General features: G+C 34.1%; 2 protein-coding genes and 1 long non-coding RNA gene across 3 annotated transcripts; 2 read left to right on the forward strand and 1 right to left on the reverse strand.

Annotated features, from left to right (window-relative positions):
* Positions 1-1,974: 1,974 nt before the first annotated feature.
* On the forward strand, positions 1,975-3,116 carry LOC117630222 (AT-hook motif nuclear-localized protein 9-like). The gene is made up of 3 exons (XM_034362969.1): positions 1,975-2,329; positions 2,770-2,837; positions 2,970-3,116. Exons 1-3 carry the CDS (start codon positions 1,975-1,977, stop codon positions 3,114-3,116), a joined length of 570 nt encoding a protein of 189 aa, XP_034218860.1.
* A 935-nt stretch (positions 3,117-4,051) lies between these two features.
* LOC117633091 lies at positions 4,052-5,155 on the forward strand. The gene is made up of 3 exons (XR_004586569.1): positions 4,052-4,143; positions 4,414-4,760; positions 4,858-5,155. It is a non-coding gene; the product is annotated as an uncharacterized LOC117633091 (long non-coding RNA).
* A 115-nt stretch (positions 5,156-5,270) lies between these two features.
* LOC117631409 (GABA transporter 1) lies at positions 5,271-10,267 on the reverse strand. Its single transcript, XM_034364548.1, has 7 exons — positions 10,126-10,267; positions 7,876-8,106; positions 6,968-7,065; positions 6,672-6,858; positions 6,463-6,593; positions 5,905-6,138; positions 5,271-5,799 (listed from the first exon to the last, which is right to left on the reverse strand). The coding sequence occupies exons 1-7, from the start codon at positions 10,241-10,243 to the stop codon at positions 5,419-5,421; spliced, it is 1,380 nt and encodes a 459-aa protein (XP_034220439.1). The 5' UTR covers positions 10,244-10,267; the 3' UTR covers positions 5,271-5,418.
* Positions 10,268-12,625: the final 2,358 nt, after the last annotated feature.

Genomic DNA, 12,625 nt, shown 5'->3' on the forward strand with positions numbered 1-12,625 from the left:
AATAAATGAAAGTAAAAGGACAAAGACATTTACTTAAATGTTGAAAATGGAAATAAGGTATAGAGAAAAAAAAAATCAGTAATTTTTTGGTTTTTTTTTTTTTTTTTTTAAATTTCGATTTTTTAATTGCATAAAAATTGGCTGCCTTTGGATTGCTGGAAAAAGTTTGATCGGAGAGCCCAGCGCACCCCACGTGGAAGCTAGCCGTTGAGGGACTGTAGCCGGCGCATCATCGTGACGTTAGCCAAAAAGCGGGCTGGCACTCGGGCTAGCCCAGTTCGCTGAGTCCCACTCTTTGCCCGGGCCACTTTTTGTTGCTGGATACAGTATTTTGGGCTTACCCCCCCCTCAGCTCTCCCCTTGGTCCCTTTGCTGAAAATGCTCTTATAGATGAGCCAATTGGTTATTACAAATGGTATAAGGGCAACCTAGCCTATTGCTGATGAGTTCTTACAACGGCTCTCTACCAACACACAGGAAACATTTTTTTAAATGAAAAAAATGACTATGAATACCTACCTTTTCACTAAGAGAGTCCTCCTAGTGAAAAATGGAAAGAGGTATAATCCTCCCCTACTCTCATACTTATAAATACTACTCAATTAGTCTGTTATGCAGTTTTTGGGTAATACACATGCAAGGGGACATTAGGAGTCCCTTTTTGTCGTTAGTAGTTGTTGGTGTAGCTTATTTTTTGTTTGTGTTAGTTTGTTGCCTTCTTCACTTGGTATTTTAGATGTCATGTTGATGTTTTAGTTATATTGTTTGAGATAATATATTTTAAATACTTCAAAAATGAAATTGTGCACAAACATTATTTCAAAAAAGAAAAAGAAAACTTGGTGAAGCCATTACTGAAAATCCAAATATAATAATAAAAAACCAAATACACAAACTTCTCTTTACCTTGTACTCCAAATAAAACATTCAAATATTTTGAAATCTCCATATGGTAGGATAATAATTTTGGTCATGGTAGGATATAATTAATAAAATTTCAAAACATTTCCTCTTCCCATCTTTCTAGCTATAGAAGAGCCTCATCCGGTCCGACCACGGAACAAGTACTGTTAATTTCTGTTTTTTTTCCTTTTCAATTTTTTTTTTTTGCAGTTTGAAGATGAAAGGAAAAAAGAATTGATGAAGGAAATCAATTTACCATTTAAAAAAGAATAGAGATTAACTGAGCTAATTTTGTGGGCTCAAATATAATTTTTTTAATTCAAACAAACTTATCTTTTTCCGTGCTGTTTTTTTTTCCCAAATTTAATTTTTCAAATCGCTCTCTGAAAAAAAAAGAAAAGAAAAAGGATTTCTAGATTATGTTCTAATGGAATTATTGTTACGGAACCAACAAGGAAATATCAAGTAATAATTCTATGGTAATTAAATCATATTTTGAAATTTTAAATCACGTTTTCAAAATAAGCACTTTTGTTAAAAATAAAACACTGAATTGTTACATATCGAATAATTTTTATATTTTATCTTGGAAATAAAATCTCCTAAATATCACTAAAAATCGGAAGAAATTCCTATACATAAATCGAAAAGATTTTTTTCCCTTTTCACAACATTAGATATTTAGGAAAAAAAGAGAGTTTTTATTTTTTATTTTTTTGGGTGTACAAGAAAAAACTAACCTAAAATGTCTCTGGGCCTATTGTCGCCAGAAGAAAACATATTAAGGGCCTTCCAAAAAAAAAAAAAAAATTCTGCTTTGGAAAGAAAAAATAAAAGGAAAAGCAATAGAGAACAAAGTTTTCCACCATTAAAGAGGCTTACAAAAATTCCAAAAATAAAAAAGAAAAAGAAAAAGAAAAGAAGGAACACTCTTCTGGCGCCCTTTACAAACCGACCTCTTGTTCAAACTATTTTTTTTTTCTTCTTCATATACACACAGCCTCTTTCTTCTTCTACTTCTTGGTATAACTTTTCTTCTTCACCCTTTGTCTGCAGAAGCTATTAGTATTGATGGAAGAGAAGAACAACATGGTCACTACCTCCCAGTCTCCACAGACTGAAAGTAAACCGAACAATGAAGTAGAGACTTTCATGGAGCCTGTACAAACGAATATAGAGCCCAACCAAGATTTAGATCAATCCGGGGCTCCCATTGGAAGAGTAGAGCTAAAAGGAACAGATGTTTTTGTGAAGAGGAAGAGGGGTAGGCCGAGGAAATATGAAATGATTGGTGAGGAGGGAAATGTGGTGGCTTTAGTATCAGCATCACCCAGTACATATTCGGGTTCATATTCGGAGAGCTTACCGAAAAGAGGAAGAGGACGCCCTAAAGGTTCCGGTAAATTGCAGCTCTTGTCTCCCCGTGGTGAGTTCTCTGCCTGATCTTCCTTGAAAATCCCATAAGGATATGAATTTAATTAGAGTTGTGTTTGTTAATTTTCCAAATAATGGGGTTGTATTTGTTTCTGTGTCTTTCTTCTTCCACACGTCAATGGTTCTATGTATGTTGTTTTCTATTTTGTTTTCTCTCTTTGTTTCTATAGGTACTTGATGATGATGATAAAAATAATTGTTGTTGCTCCTGTTATTGGATTTTTGGAATTGGTGGAATTATGTTGGTTCTACTTGTGAAGGAGATCCTCATATCTATTTGAATGAGTAATTTTTATAAGTTTAATTATTATTCTATACAAAGTTATTTGAACGAACTTTAACATGCTATTTACCAAAAAAATAAATTTATGCAAGCAGCTAGATTAGCATATTTCTATCTTCTAACATCTACAACTACTTCTTTTTCTGCAGGTGGGTTGTCTGTGGATCCGGCTGGAGAAGGGTTTTACACTCAAGTACTGACTGCTGAGACTGGAGAGGTAATTGTTAGATAGATCTGTGAGACGTCTCAAGGTCACTTTGATTTTAGTTAGTCTTGGTTGTTATGTTCTTTATTCTATCTGCCACGAGTTTTATGGCTTTATTTTGTTTTTTGTTTTTTTTTTCTGCAGGATATTGTTCATAAGATACTTTCATTATCTGAAACGAATCCTCGATCACTTTGCATTCTTACTGCTACTGGTGTGGTTTGTAGCGCCGTCATACGCCAACCTAGTTCTTATACTGGTATTTTGAGATTCAAGGCAAGATTCTCATAAAGTTGGAATCTTTTCAGTAAATCCTTTTCTTTAATTTGTTTCTCTCAACAGCCATGGATGCTATATATATTTTTAGGTGTGACATCTTTAACACAACTTGAACCCAACACGAATTGTAAACATGAGTAACTGGAGAAAAATTCGTAAATAATATGACTTTCTAACTCAAATAATAAACATGCCAGGTTATAGAGTTCAGACAAGAGGGAGTCCATCCTGACATAACTAACTTGTTTAATGGTATTGTATGAAGAACATAATAATTTCTCCAATTTTTTCCCTTTGCTTTGATCTGATATGATATAGATATCTATGTAGAGTTATAGTATTCATTTTCTTGGTTTTGCTAGCATCTAAATGAATATCTTTATATCGTGCACAAGCGATACATTTAGTTTAGTAAAATGGATCTTACCTTGATTAATTATGTGGATCAATCAGGACACGGTAATAATGATAAGTATCAAGTCATCAAACATGATTACATGTTAAGTTAGAGTTCATGAAAATTCAACACAAATCCAATATGACACAACACCATATAACTCGGTTACCACCCTTACTTTTGTTCACTTGTGTATCTAAGTTACACATTTGTCATGTCTTGTGGAATGCTAAAACACGAGCAGAAATGTTTGAACCTTGTGGAATGACGCATGACATGAGTAGGAGCTAGAAAAACTGAAGACAAAAATTGATGCCATACATATAACAGCCATCAACAATTTAACAATGAATTCTCTGTTCTCCGCTTGATGGTGTCATATGTTTTTTTTTTCAAATAAGATGTAGTACTTTCCAGCCATATATTAGCTTTTAACACTGAAGGGTAACTCTTTATTTCTTACTTTCTTCCTTCATGCAGGGCCGCTTTCAGATTCTCACTCTATCTGGATCATTTGTATATGATGCAACGCAAAATCGACGAGGAAAAAATGGTATGTTAAGCGTTGCACTGTGCCATCCTGATGGGAATGTTTTTGGTGGTGCTGTTGCAGGCGCATTGATAGCTGCTGAGCCTGTTCAAGTCAGTTTCTTCTTTCTTTTGTTTTCTTCTTCTCTTCTGTTTCTTTTTATGACTCTGGAAGTAGAAGTGGAATTGCCAATGTTGCTCTAAGGACTCTTTCAAGTAACTGAAATTATTTGGTCCGCAAAGTTATGACAAAATGAATTAGTGAGTACAACAGTAACAGAGTGAAAACCAAATATTTGGTATTGAACTTTAGTCTTTTTCCAAGGTAATTAAAAGTGCTTGAGGTAATTGCTCAGTCTCATTTTGGGTTATTTCATTTATCAGATCATTGCTACCAGTTTTCTGCAAGAAACCAGCAACAACACCAGCAAGGAATTGAAAAGGAGGCACTCAGCGGAATCTTCTACCGCAACTAGTATGCTAGGCAATTCATCATGCTTGGCAATGGTTCCCTTACTAATGCCTCCACCAACAATAGTTCATGATGAGAGTTGCATTTCGCCTACATCTGCTCTCTTGGAATTTCCATCCCATAGTGGAGCAGGTAACGTCATTACTGCAAACCGTAACATGAACCCTGCTACACTTCCGGGTTTTGATCAGAATGCCTTGCAGCCAATGCCAGATCCAACATCTCCTCACATTGACACCTTTATTCCTTAGACATAAAGGTAGCTCTCTCTCTCTCTCTCTCTCTCTCTCTCTCACACAAACATACAAAGACCCGGACAGGAGTAGACTGATATGTTTGTTATCGAACTTCCTTAGGTCTATGCAGATTTGGTGACTAGAGTTGAAGTGTTTTATCCAGTTTGCAAGGCCACAGTGCAAGATTTCTACCAGTGACTGAGATAACCGTAAATGAGATCTTCAACTTGTTATTGTTGTAGTTTTGATGTTGTAACTTATTGTAGATTTTGTGCTTTGCTTTTTATTGATAATGTGGACTTGGAGTTGCATGAAGATACTGTTAGACTTTTGTGGTAGGAAACAGAAAGGTGCCAGAAACAATGCACCAACATGAGATCAAATCTCTGAATCCAATTTTTACCTTGAGAATTTTCAATGAATATTGCTGCACCAAAGATATTGTTTTTGAGCAGATGGTGTACACATTATATTATGCAGATGTCAACTGACCCAAGAACAGCATGTGTGTAAAAAGCAAGTACAAATGAGAATTGCTGTAAACTTGAAATTCATAATATTATGTTCATATAATTTTTACTTTTCACTTGTTTCTTGAACAATTCTAAAATTCACCCATCTGATTGATGGATCATAAAACAATTCATGGGTGCAAGGGTGATTAATATTTGCTTAATGTGTTCATACATTAGCAAATAACTGATAACTGTTGGCATCGAGGCTTATTTGTCTTACAGCAGCAATTGCAGCTATAACGCCCAAGATTGAGAAAACCACAGCAATAGTGGTGTTTAACAAGAAAATGGGGCTCTTTTTAGAGGGCTTAAAGGTCAAGTTGTAGAACACAACAGGCAAGATGAAGTCAAGGGGTATGAAACCAAAAGCCCCAATAACTGAATTGATGTCCCCAAAAAATGGAAGCATTGCTGCTATGGTTGTTGCTAAGACGACAGACAGCGAGCGAAAGATTACCCTCGGGATCACATTGCGAGTAGAGAACTCTTTGCTCGTTGGATCCACAAATGCTCGTTCAAGCACTTCATTTGTTGGCTGCAGATAAACCTGTACCAAAGCAATTAATGTAGTTTAGACTACTAGTTTTAGTGAGTGTTTGGTTCCAGAAAAAAGATTGAAAAGAGATTGAGGTGGTGTTTTTTGATTTCTTACCACGCCAACAGCTGATAGTTGGAGTATGGTGAAAATGTTGGTCATGAAAATGAACCACTTTGGCACCAAAGGTTTGCCATCATCCAAGAAGTTACTAAGTATGAGACCTTCAGCTTGGTTACCAAATGCCCAATAGCCAGAGATAGCAACACTGGAAAAAGTAATTGTAACTACTGCATAACAAAGACATAATCCCTTGAACATCTTTCCCTTCACTGGTGGTGCTATTGTTGCCTATTAACAAAAGTTACATAATTATTAGTTCCTAAAGAAGAAGAAAAAAACCGGTTTTGGTAGTGATTGGCCGAAATGGAAAAAACACGGTTTCTCAACTAGATTTTAGTGCTTCCTAGAGAAGACTTGATAATCACTTCTCTAGAAAGCGCAGGTGAATACACAATGAGCACTTGGGTTTTTACTAAGATGTTTTTGTGTGCTTCTAACAAAACCAATTAAAAGCACTTCATTCATAAACAAACTCTCCCAAACAGCCCCATATAATACTTGAATCCGAAAGAAAATGAAAGCAAATTCGAGGATAACTGGACTATTTTGAACCTGAATTTCTGGAATGATACCATTGCCAAATGTTGTAGCAATGATGGCATTGGCATTAAAGACCCCAAAAACACGATTTTGAGTGTTGCCCTTCAAGGAATAGTCCTTATGCGGCCCTTTGGAAGAACTTCCTGACAAAATATAAAATTATGCCTGCTAAGTTTTCATCTCATGGCAGGCAAGAAAATGCTATCATGAGTAGCTATTACCAATGTAGATGCAAGCAGCAGCGGTACAAACGCTATAGGCTAAGCAAAGAACAACAGACACCAAGTTGATGTGCCTCAGTGAGTGAAAAGATGGGATTTGGGCCAAAAACAGCATCAAGCATCCAAATATGATCACAAACTCGTAAAGCTTCATAGTCCCAGTTGGGTTTGACAGCAAGTAAACTGCCTGCAAAGAAAATAAAGCATATTATAAACATATAAACGTATCTGAATTTTACAATAACCTTTTGTGTGCCATAAGCGAGTGAGTCGTACAAATTAAGAGAAAGGATTACCTTCATGCATTGTCCTCCCAAAAGAGTACAGGCTACAACAGCACCATAGCATACGAGGAACTGACTTGGGCCAACAAAATAGCGACTCCATCCAGGCCCTGTAGAATCCAGTTCAGTTTCAATTAAATAATGTCAACCTTTTTTATTTTTATTTGTTTATTTTATATATATTGAAAGAGACATAATTCATCATATAAAGCAAAATACAAGGGATACTCAATTAAGACCATCCTAAACCGGCCTCAACCATACATAAAATCACAAAACAAAAACGGAGTGGATAAAGTGGTTCTATGAATCTTCTTTATGTCTTTAGTTTCTTATTATTAGGTTTTCATAATGTGGAATCGATTTTGCTCACTGTTTTGTATATCGATGTATTGTTTGCAAGGACCCTTTCAGGTTTCGGTTTGTTTTCACAAAATCCATTTTCTTTGATTGTTCATCCAAAATTGATGATTTCATTTAAAATACACTTATGCAAATGACAAAATTAACCTCAATGAATGCATATGCAATCTAATCTTAAAGGAAAATTTTGTCATTTGGAGAAATTTTTTGTATAAAATCATCAATATTTGGGCGAAAAATCAATGAAAAAAGTTTTGTGAAAACAATTTAAAATCTTAAAAAGTGTTTGTGTAATTTCTGAAACCTCAGGGAGTTTTGTGAAAAATTCAAAAACCTCAGGGAGTAAGAGTGTGAATAACTTTCGAAATTACAAATTTAGACAGCTCAAATGGCCAACCTTGAAGATGTTGCATAGCCAAAAAGGAGAAATTGACAAGGGCCATTACAGTCAATGGCAGACAAGCCACATTCTTTTTGCATTCAGGTTTTTTTTTTTTTTTTTTTTTTCTGACAATTTAAAAATGAAAGAAAAGGATTTCATACTGATATATACGTACCTAGAATGTCATGAGCCATGTCTCTGAATCGGAGATGGCGATGACCCAATTTAGCATAATGTTCAAGAACCAAAGAGAGTAAATTGTATGAATAGAAGGTCACGATTGCTCCGATGACCAAACAAAAAATCCCAGCCGCCCATCCAAGGAAGGTGAAAGCATACGGCAGACTCAGCAGCGCTGGAGCAACTATTGAGGTTGTCAAGTGATAACCGCAGTGCACCCATGATCCTAAATCATCAATATCAAATTAATACCAAATTTGACTAATTCGCTTCTTCTTTTTATGCAAAACAATCTAACTATATAATATAAACTGCATGGATTCAATTATAGATTATAATGACACGCTCCAGAAGCAAGCAACCAGATTTTTGTAATTATCATACGGTAAAAATACAAGTTTTTTAAAATTGAACATATTATACACGTACATATGTATTCTTCTCGTTTAATACATATATTTTTAACATATTACTGATTAAAATATTAGGGATAGACCCAGGATTTGAAAATGGCATGACCTAAATTTTCCTTACATACACATCTATTGAAAACTCGGTACCAATGAATTTTATAAAGAAAAAAAAAAAACACCGGGGACATAATGAGCCTTACTCCTCAAAATGCTAGTACATGTAGATAAAAACATACTTTAATAGTTAAATATCTAATAAAAATTTAGAAAATGTCATTAATTGTAAATAAGAAAATAGGCCTTTATCACATCTTCAATCAACATGATAACAACTAATCAATTTATCAAAACTCCTAATTGACAATTCATACAAGCAAGAACACCAAAGTCAATTTCAAATTCTATTTTGCCATCCTAAGAGAGAGAAAGAGCGAGAAGATAAGAGAGAGAAAGAGAGAGAAGAAAAGTCAATCTAGGGGGATTAAGATTTTTGTTGAAATTCTACATTGTGTGTAGATTCTACCATATTGCCATTCAACATGGCACATGGCCAAATGGTCTAAACCCAAAATATTCCAAATTATTGCCCAAAATCTCTCCCAACCCAAGAAAGTGAAGGGGCTAAAATTTGGGAAAACTCAAATTTGGACCCAAATATCAGTCCGAGTATTGTCTGGACCCAAAACTATTCAGTGGAGCCCACCAACAAAAAGGCACAGCCCATGTACATCAGAAAAACAGTGGAACCCGCGCTAGGCCCAGCGCTAGTGGCTTTGTCTGCTAGCTCATCCCATGTGTCTGCTCCTGGTCAATTGGCCGTTGTAATTCAAATGCCTTTGTTTGTTTGTTTGTTTTTATTTAAAATCATGCAAGTAACTTCAAAAAGGAGTCTGTTTACTTTTTAAATCATGCAATTCAATTGGCCGTTGCAATTCAATTCTTCTTTTGTGTGTTTACTTTTGGAATGAAATTAAATTTATGGAATTTCAATTTTTTTTAGGTCAAATTGTTCAAAAAATTAAATTATGACGTTATTTAAAAAGATAAATGAAGAAAAGTTTTCCATTAAAAAAAAATTATATTGGACTTAAACAATTCTTAAACAATTTAATAAAGTTGCGGACTTAAAATTTGAGTCCAGATGGTTGGAAGAAAAAACAATTTGAATCCAGGCAAAACCCAAATAGTCACTTTTTAAAGGAAGGAAATTTGGATTTAGCCTCTCATGGGTTGGAGAAGGCCTAATAAGCTATAATAAGCATAGTTTCTAAAATAAGATAATAAGCTATAATAAGCTATAATAAGCTATAATAAGCATAATTTCTAAAATATAATAAGCATAGTTTCAGCAAAAATGTATATAAGTTTATTCAGTACGTCCGATTGTGAGTGACTACATGCGGTCTATATTTGCTTCTTCAATAAAAATAATATTATAACTATTTTTCACCTCATTAATGACGGTTACAAGATTTAAAAATCAAGTAGATAAAACTTACATACTAAATTTGACTGTTTAAGTAAATTTTATTAATAAACATAGAAGCTAAATATATACGTATCCATAAGACACACATAAGAATAATTGAAGTCGGCCAGAAAAATGAAGTAGGATTGATGATAAGTTGATAACCAAATGGTAAAGGACAAAATGAGGTAAAAAACAAATATGTGAAAGACATATCAATCAACAAGAAGAAGAAGAAGAAGATGATGATGATGATGATGATGCGATGATAATCAAGATAATGAAAAAGAAACAAAAACTAATTAAAACAAGTTGTAAATTAATGATATAAAAATAAAAAATATCTCTGAAGGGCGGTCAATACCTTTGGATTTAAGAACAAAAAGAGCACCAGCATCAAGTTGCTTCTCCTGGTCATGAGCTTCTTCTTGGCCAATAACCTCTGCATCCTCTGAGCTTGGTGGCACCGGCAGCGTCCTCATCTCTCTCTCTCTCTCTCTCTCTCTCTCTCTCTCTCTCTCTACTGAAAAAGGAAAGAGAGCAAAGAAGTGGGAGAATCAATTATGGAGATATTGTGTGTATAATTATATATATAGCCGACTGGTACTGAGTCAACGAGGTCCCCTTGATGATGCGCAACTTTTCTTCATCGTCGTCATCAACATATTATTATTATTATTTTGGATGTAAAGTAAAAACAAAACAAGTAAAGTGGCTACGTATATACGTCCTCTACTTAACAGTCAAACTTTTCGAGAGAGAGAGAGAGAGAAGCGGGACGAGAAGGACCATAATGACCCTCCATACCAGGATACCAACACGCATTTATTGGTTTTTTTATCGAGTTAATTTGTATATAAAATTAGTGTGGGCTAATTAGATGATGCTATCTGATTTTAGATCTATGGTTATTCTAATTTTAAATCTTAAAATGATTCCTTAAATTCTGATTAGTCAAAAATGATTCCTGAAACTTTTATTAGTGTTATATGGTCATTGACTTGGCGTTTGCTAGTGTTCTTAGTTAAACATCGTTTTGGGTCTAGGACTAGTTGTTTATTTTCATTAATCAGTTATTTAATAGAGATGTGTTCTTCGTATTAGAGAACAGAAAAATGATCAATAAATATAACACAAATATAACATTATTGTACTTTCGTTTGAGTTTGCATGAGAAATATAGAACACAACTAAGGACTACTTTGGATATAAGGCGGCAAGGGCTACGACCCGGGCCCAAAGCTGAGACGAGCACACAAATTTTTTTATAGCCCATATATGTGAATATTAAAAATTAAAAAAATAAAATAAAAGAGGAACCAAACCTTCAAATCTAGAAGGAGCCATTCCTGATATGGTGGCATGTCAGCATAGATCACTTTTTGATACTCTCAAGAAAACTTTCTTGCTTGGAAAACAAAGTCAAATATATATTATATATGTATTGTATAATATTAGTCTTTCCGTACGCGCTTCTGTGTCTGTGAGGGACTTTATTTTAGAATTAAAAAAGATAATGGGTAAGTATTCCATAAAAATAGGATCAATTATCTAATTTTTCTTTTAAATTTAAGTTTTTTCAATAAAAAAGTGTGAATTTACTATATTATCCTCATTTAATTAATAATTTTAATTCTTAATGTTTGCATTAATCAAGAGCATTTTTTGGTATTTTGAATATTTCACCATTTTCTGCATTTTGCTTTATATATATATATATAAAACAAAAGAAAAACAAAATATAGGAAAATTAAACAACGATAAACCAACATGCCTTTTTTTTTTTTAATCAAAAAGCAAAAAGGCACTCGAACACAACACAAGAAGACTCTCAAATGCTAGCAAATTTTTATTTTTATTTTTCGTGATTCTCTTCTTCTCCAACAGCAAGTTGGAAAACAATCCTCCACAAGACCAAACCAGTACCTTTCTTTCAAGATTTTTATTTATTTATCAGATTTTTCAAGGTTCTTCCTTTTTTAATAAAATAAATAAATGCAAGAAGGAGAAAATAGGAAGATGTATAATTTAACAAAGTTCCTCATCACTGTACACTGTCAGTGTAACTAGATTACGTCTGACAACTTCACAACCCAAAGCCTTTTCACCCACACAAAGAACAAATAGATAAGGAAATAATACAAACTCCCTTTCTATATATACAAAAGAGAAAACTTACCAAAACGTGGTAGGTATTTCGACCCCAAAAAAAACGTGGTGGGTATACCAACTCTTCTACTCATATTTGCAAAACAAGAGGCTTATACATGACGATAAAAAAACCCTATAGGCACATGGCTCTATGGCTCTCACATGACCATTTAAAAGAAAATGTACCACTTCATATTGGACTCACACATTTAGCAAAACTCAATAGAAATCAAGCCAATAATTAATCCAATGATCTTTGAACTTTCGGTAAAATCCCACTTTGCCTCCTCAAACTCAAAATAGCCCATTTTCATCCTTTAACCGAGGTTTGGTGACCCACTTAACTTCCACCGTCAACTACATTCAAAAGTCTATTAATTTTGATGACGTGACAAGGGTGTTTTTGTAATCTCATATACATAAATCATTATCCACCAATTGAGTGGATGGCATGGCAAGTGGAGCCCAATTTTTGAATTACATGGATTCCATGTGGACAAAATAAATAATAAATAATTCTTCAATTAGAAAAATAAACCATGTGGATTCCATGTGGACAAAATAAACCACCTATTCTGATGCAGAATTATATAGAAAGGGATTCTGATCTTTTTAGCTGTAGAGTCTCAGAGAAGTCTTTCTATTAACAATAACGCTACGGGCACCAACTTGTTTACCAACTTTTGAATACCAACGTTACACATGTGGCACAT

The sequence above is a fragment of the Prunus dulcis genome, chromosome 6 (assembly GCF_902201215.1).
Source record: "Prunus dulcis chromosome 6, ALMONDv2, whole genome shotgun sequence".
NCBI classification, from domain to species: Eukaryota; Viridiplantae; Streptophyta; class Magnoliopsida; order Rosales; family Rosaceae; genus Prunus; species Prunus dulcis.

Bases quoted from the DNA above. Each gene is read 5' to 3' on its own strand.
- LOC117630222 (XM_034362969.1), top strand. From the start codon at position 1,975: ATGGAAGAGAAGAACAACATGGTCACTACCTCCCAGTCTCCACAGACT. The intron at 2,330-2,769 runs GTGAGTTCTCTG...CTTTTTCTGCAG, and splicing joins GCAGCTCTTGTCTCCCCGTG to GTGGGTTGTCTGTGGATCCG. The intron at 2,838-2,969 runs GTAATTGTTAGA...TTTTTTCTGCAG, and splicing joins TGACTGCTGAGACTGGAGAG to GATATTGTTCATAAGATACT.
- LOC117631409 (XM_034364548.1), bottom strand. From the start codon at position 10,243: ATGAGGACGCTGCCGGTGCCACCAAGCTCAGAGGATGCAGAGGTTATT. The intron at 8,107-10,125 runs GTATTGACCGCC...TTGATGATTTAG, and splicing joins TTTTGTTCTTAAATCCAAAG to GATCATGGGTGCACTGCGGT. The intron at 6,139-6,462 runs GTTCAAAATAGT...TTTTGTTAATAG, and splicing joins GTATCATTCCAGAAATTCAG to GCAACAATAGCACCACCAGT.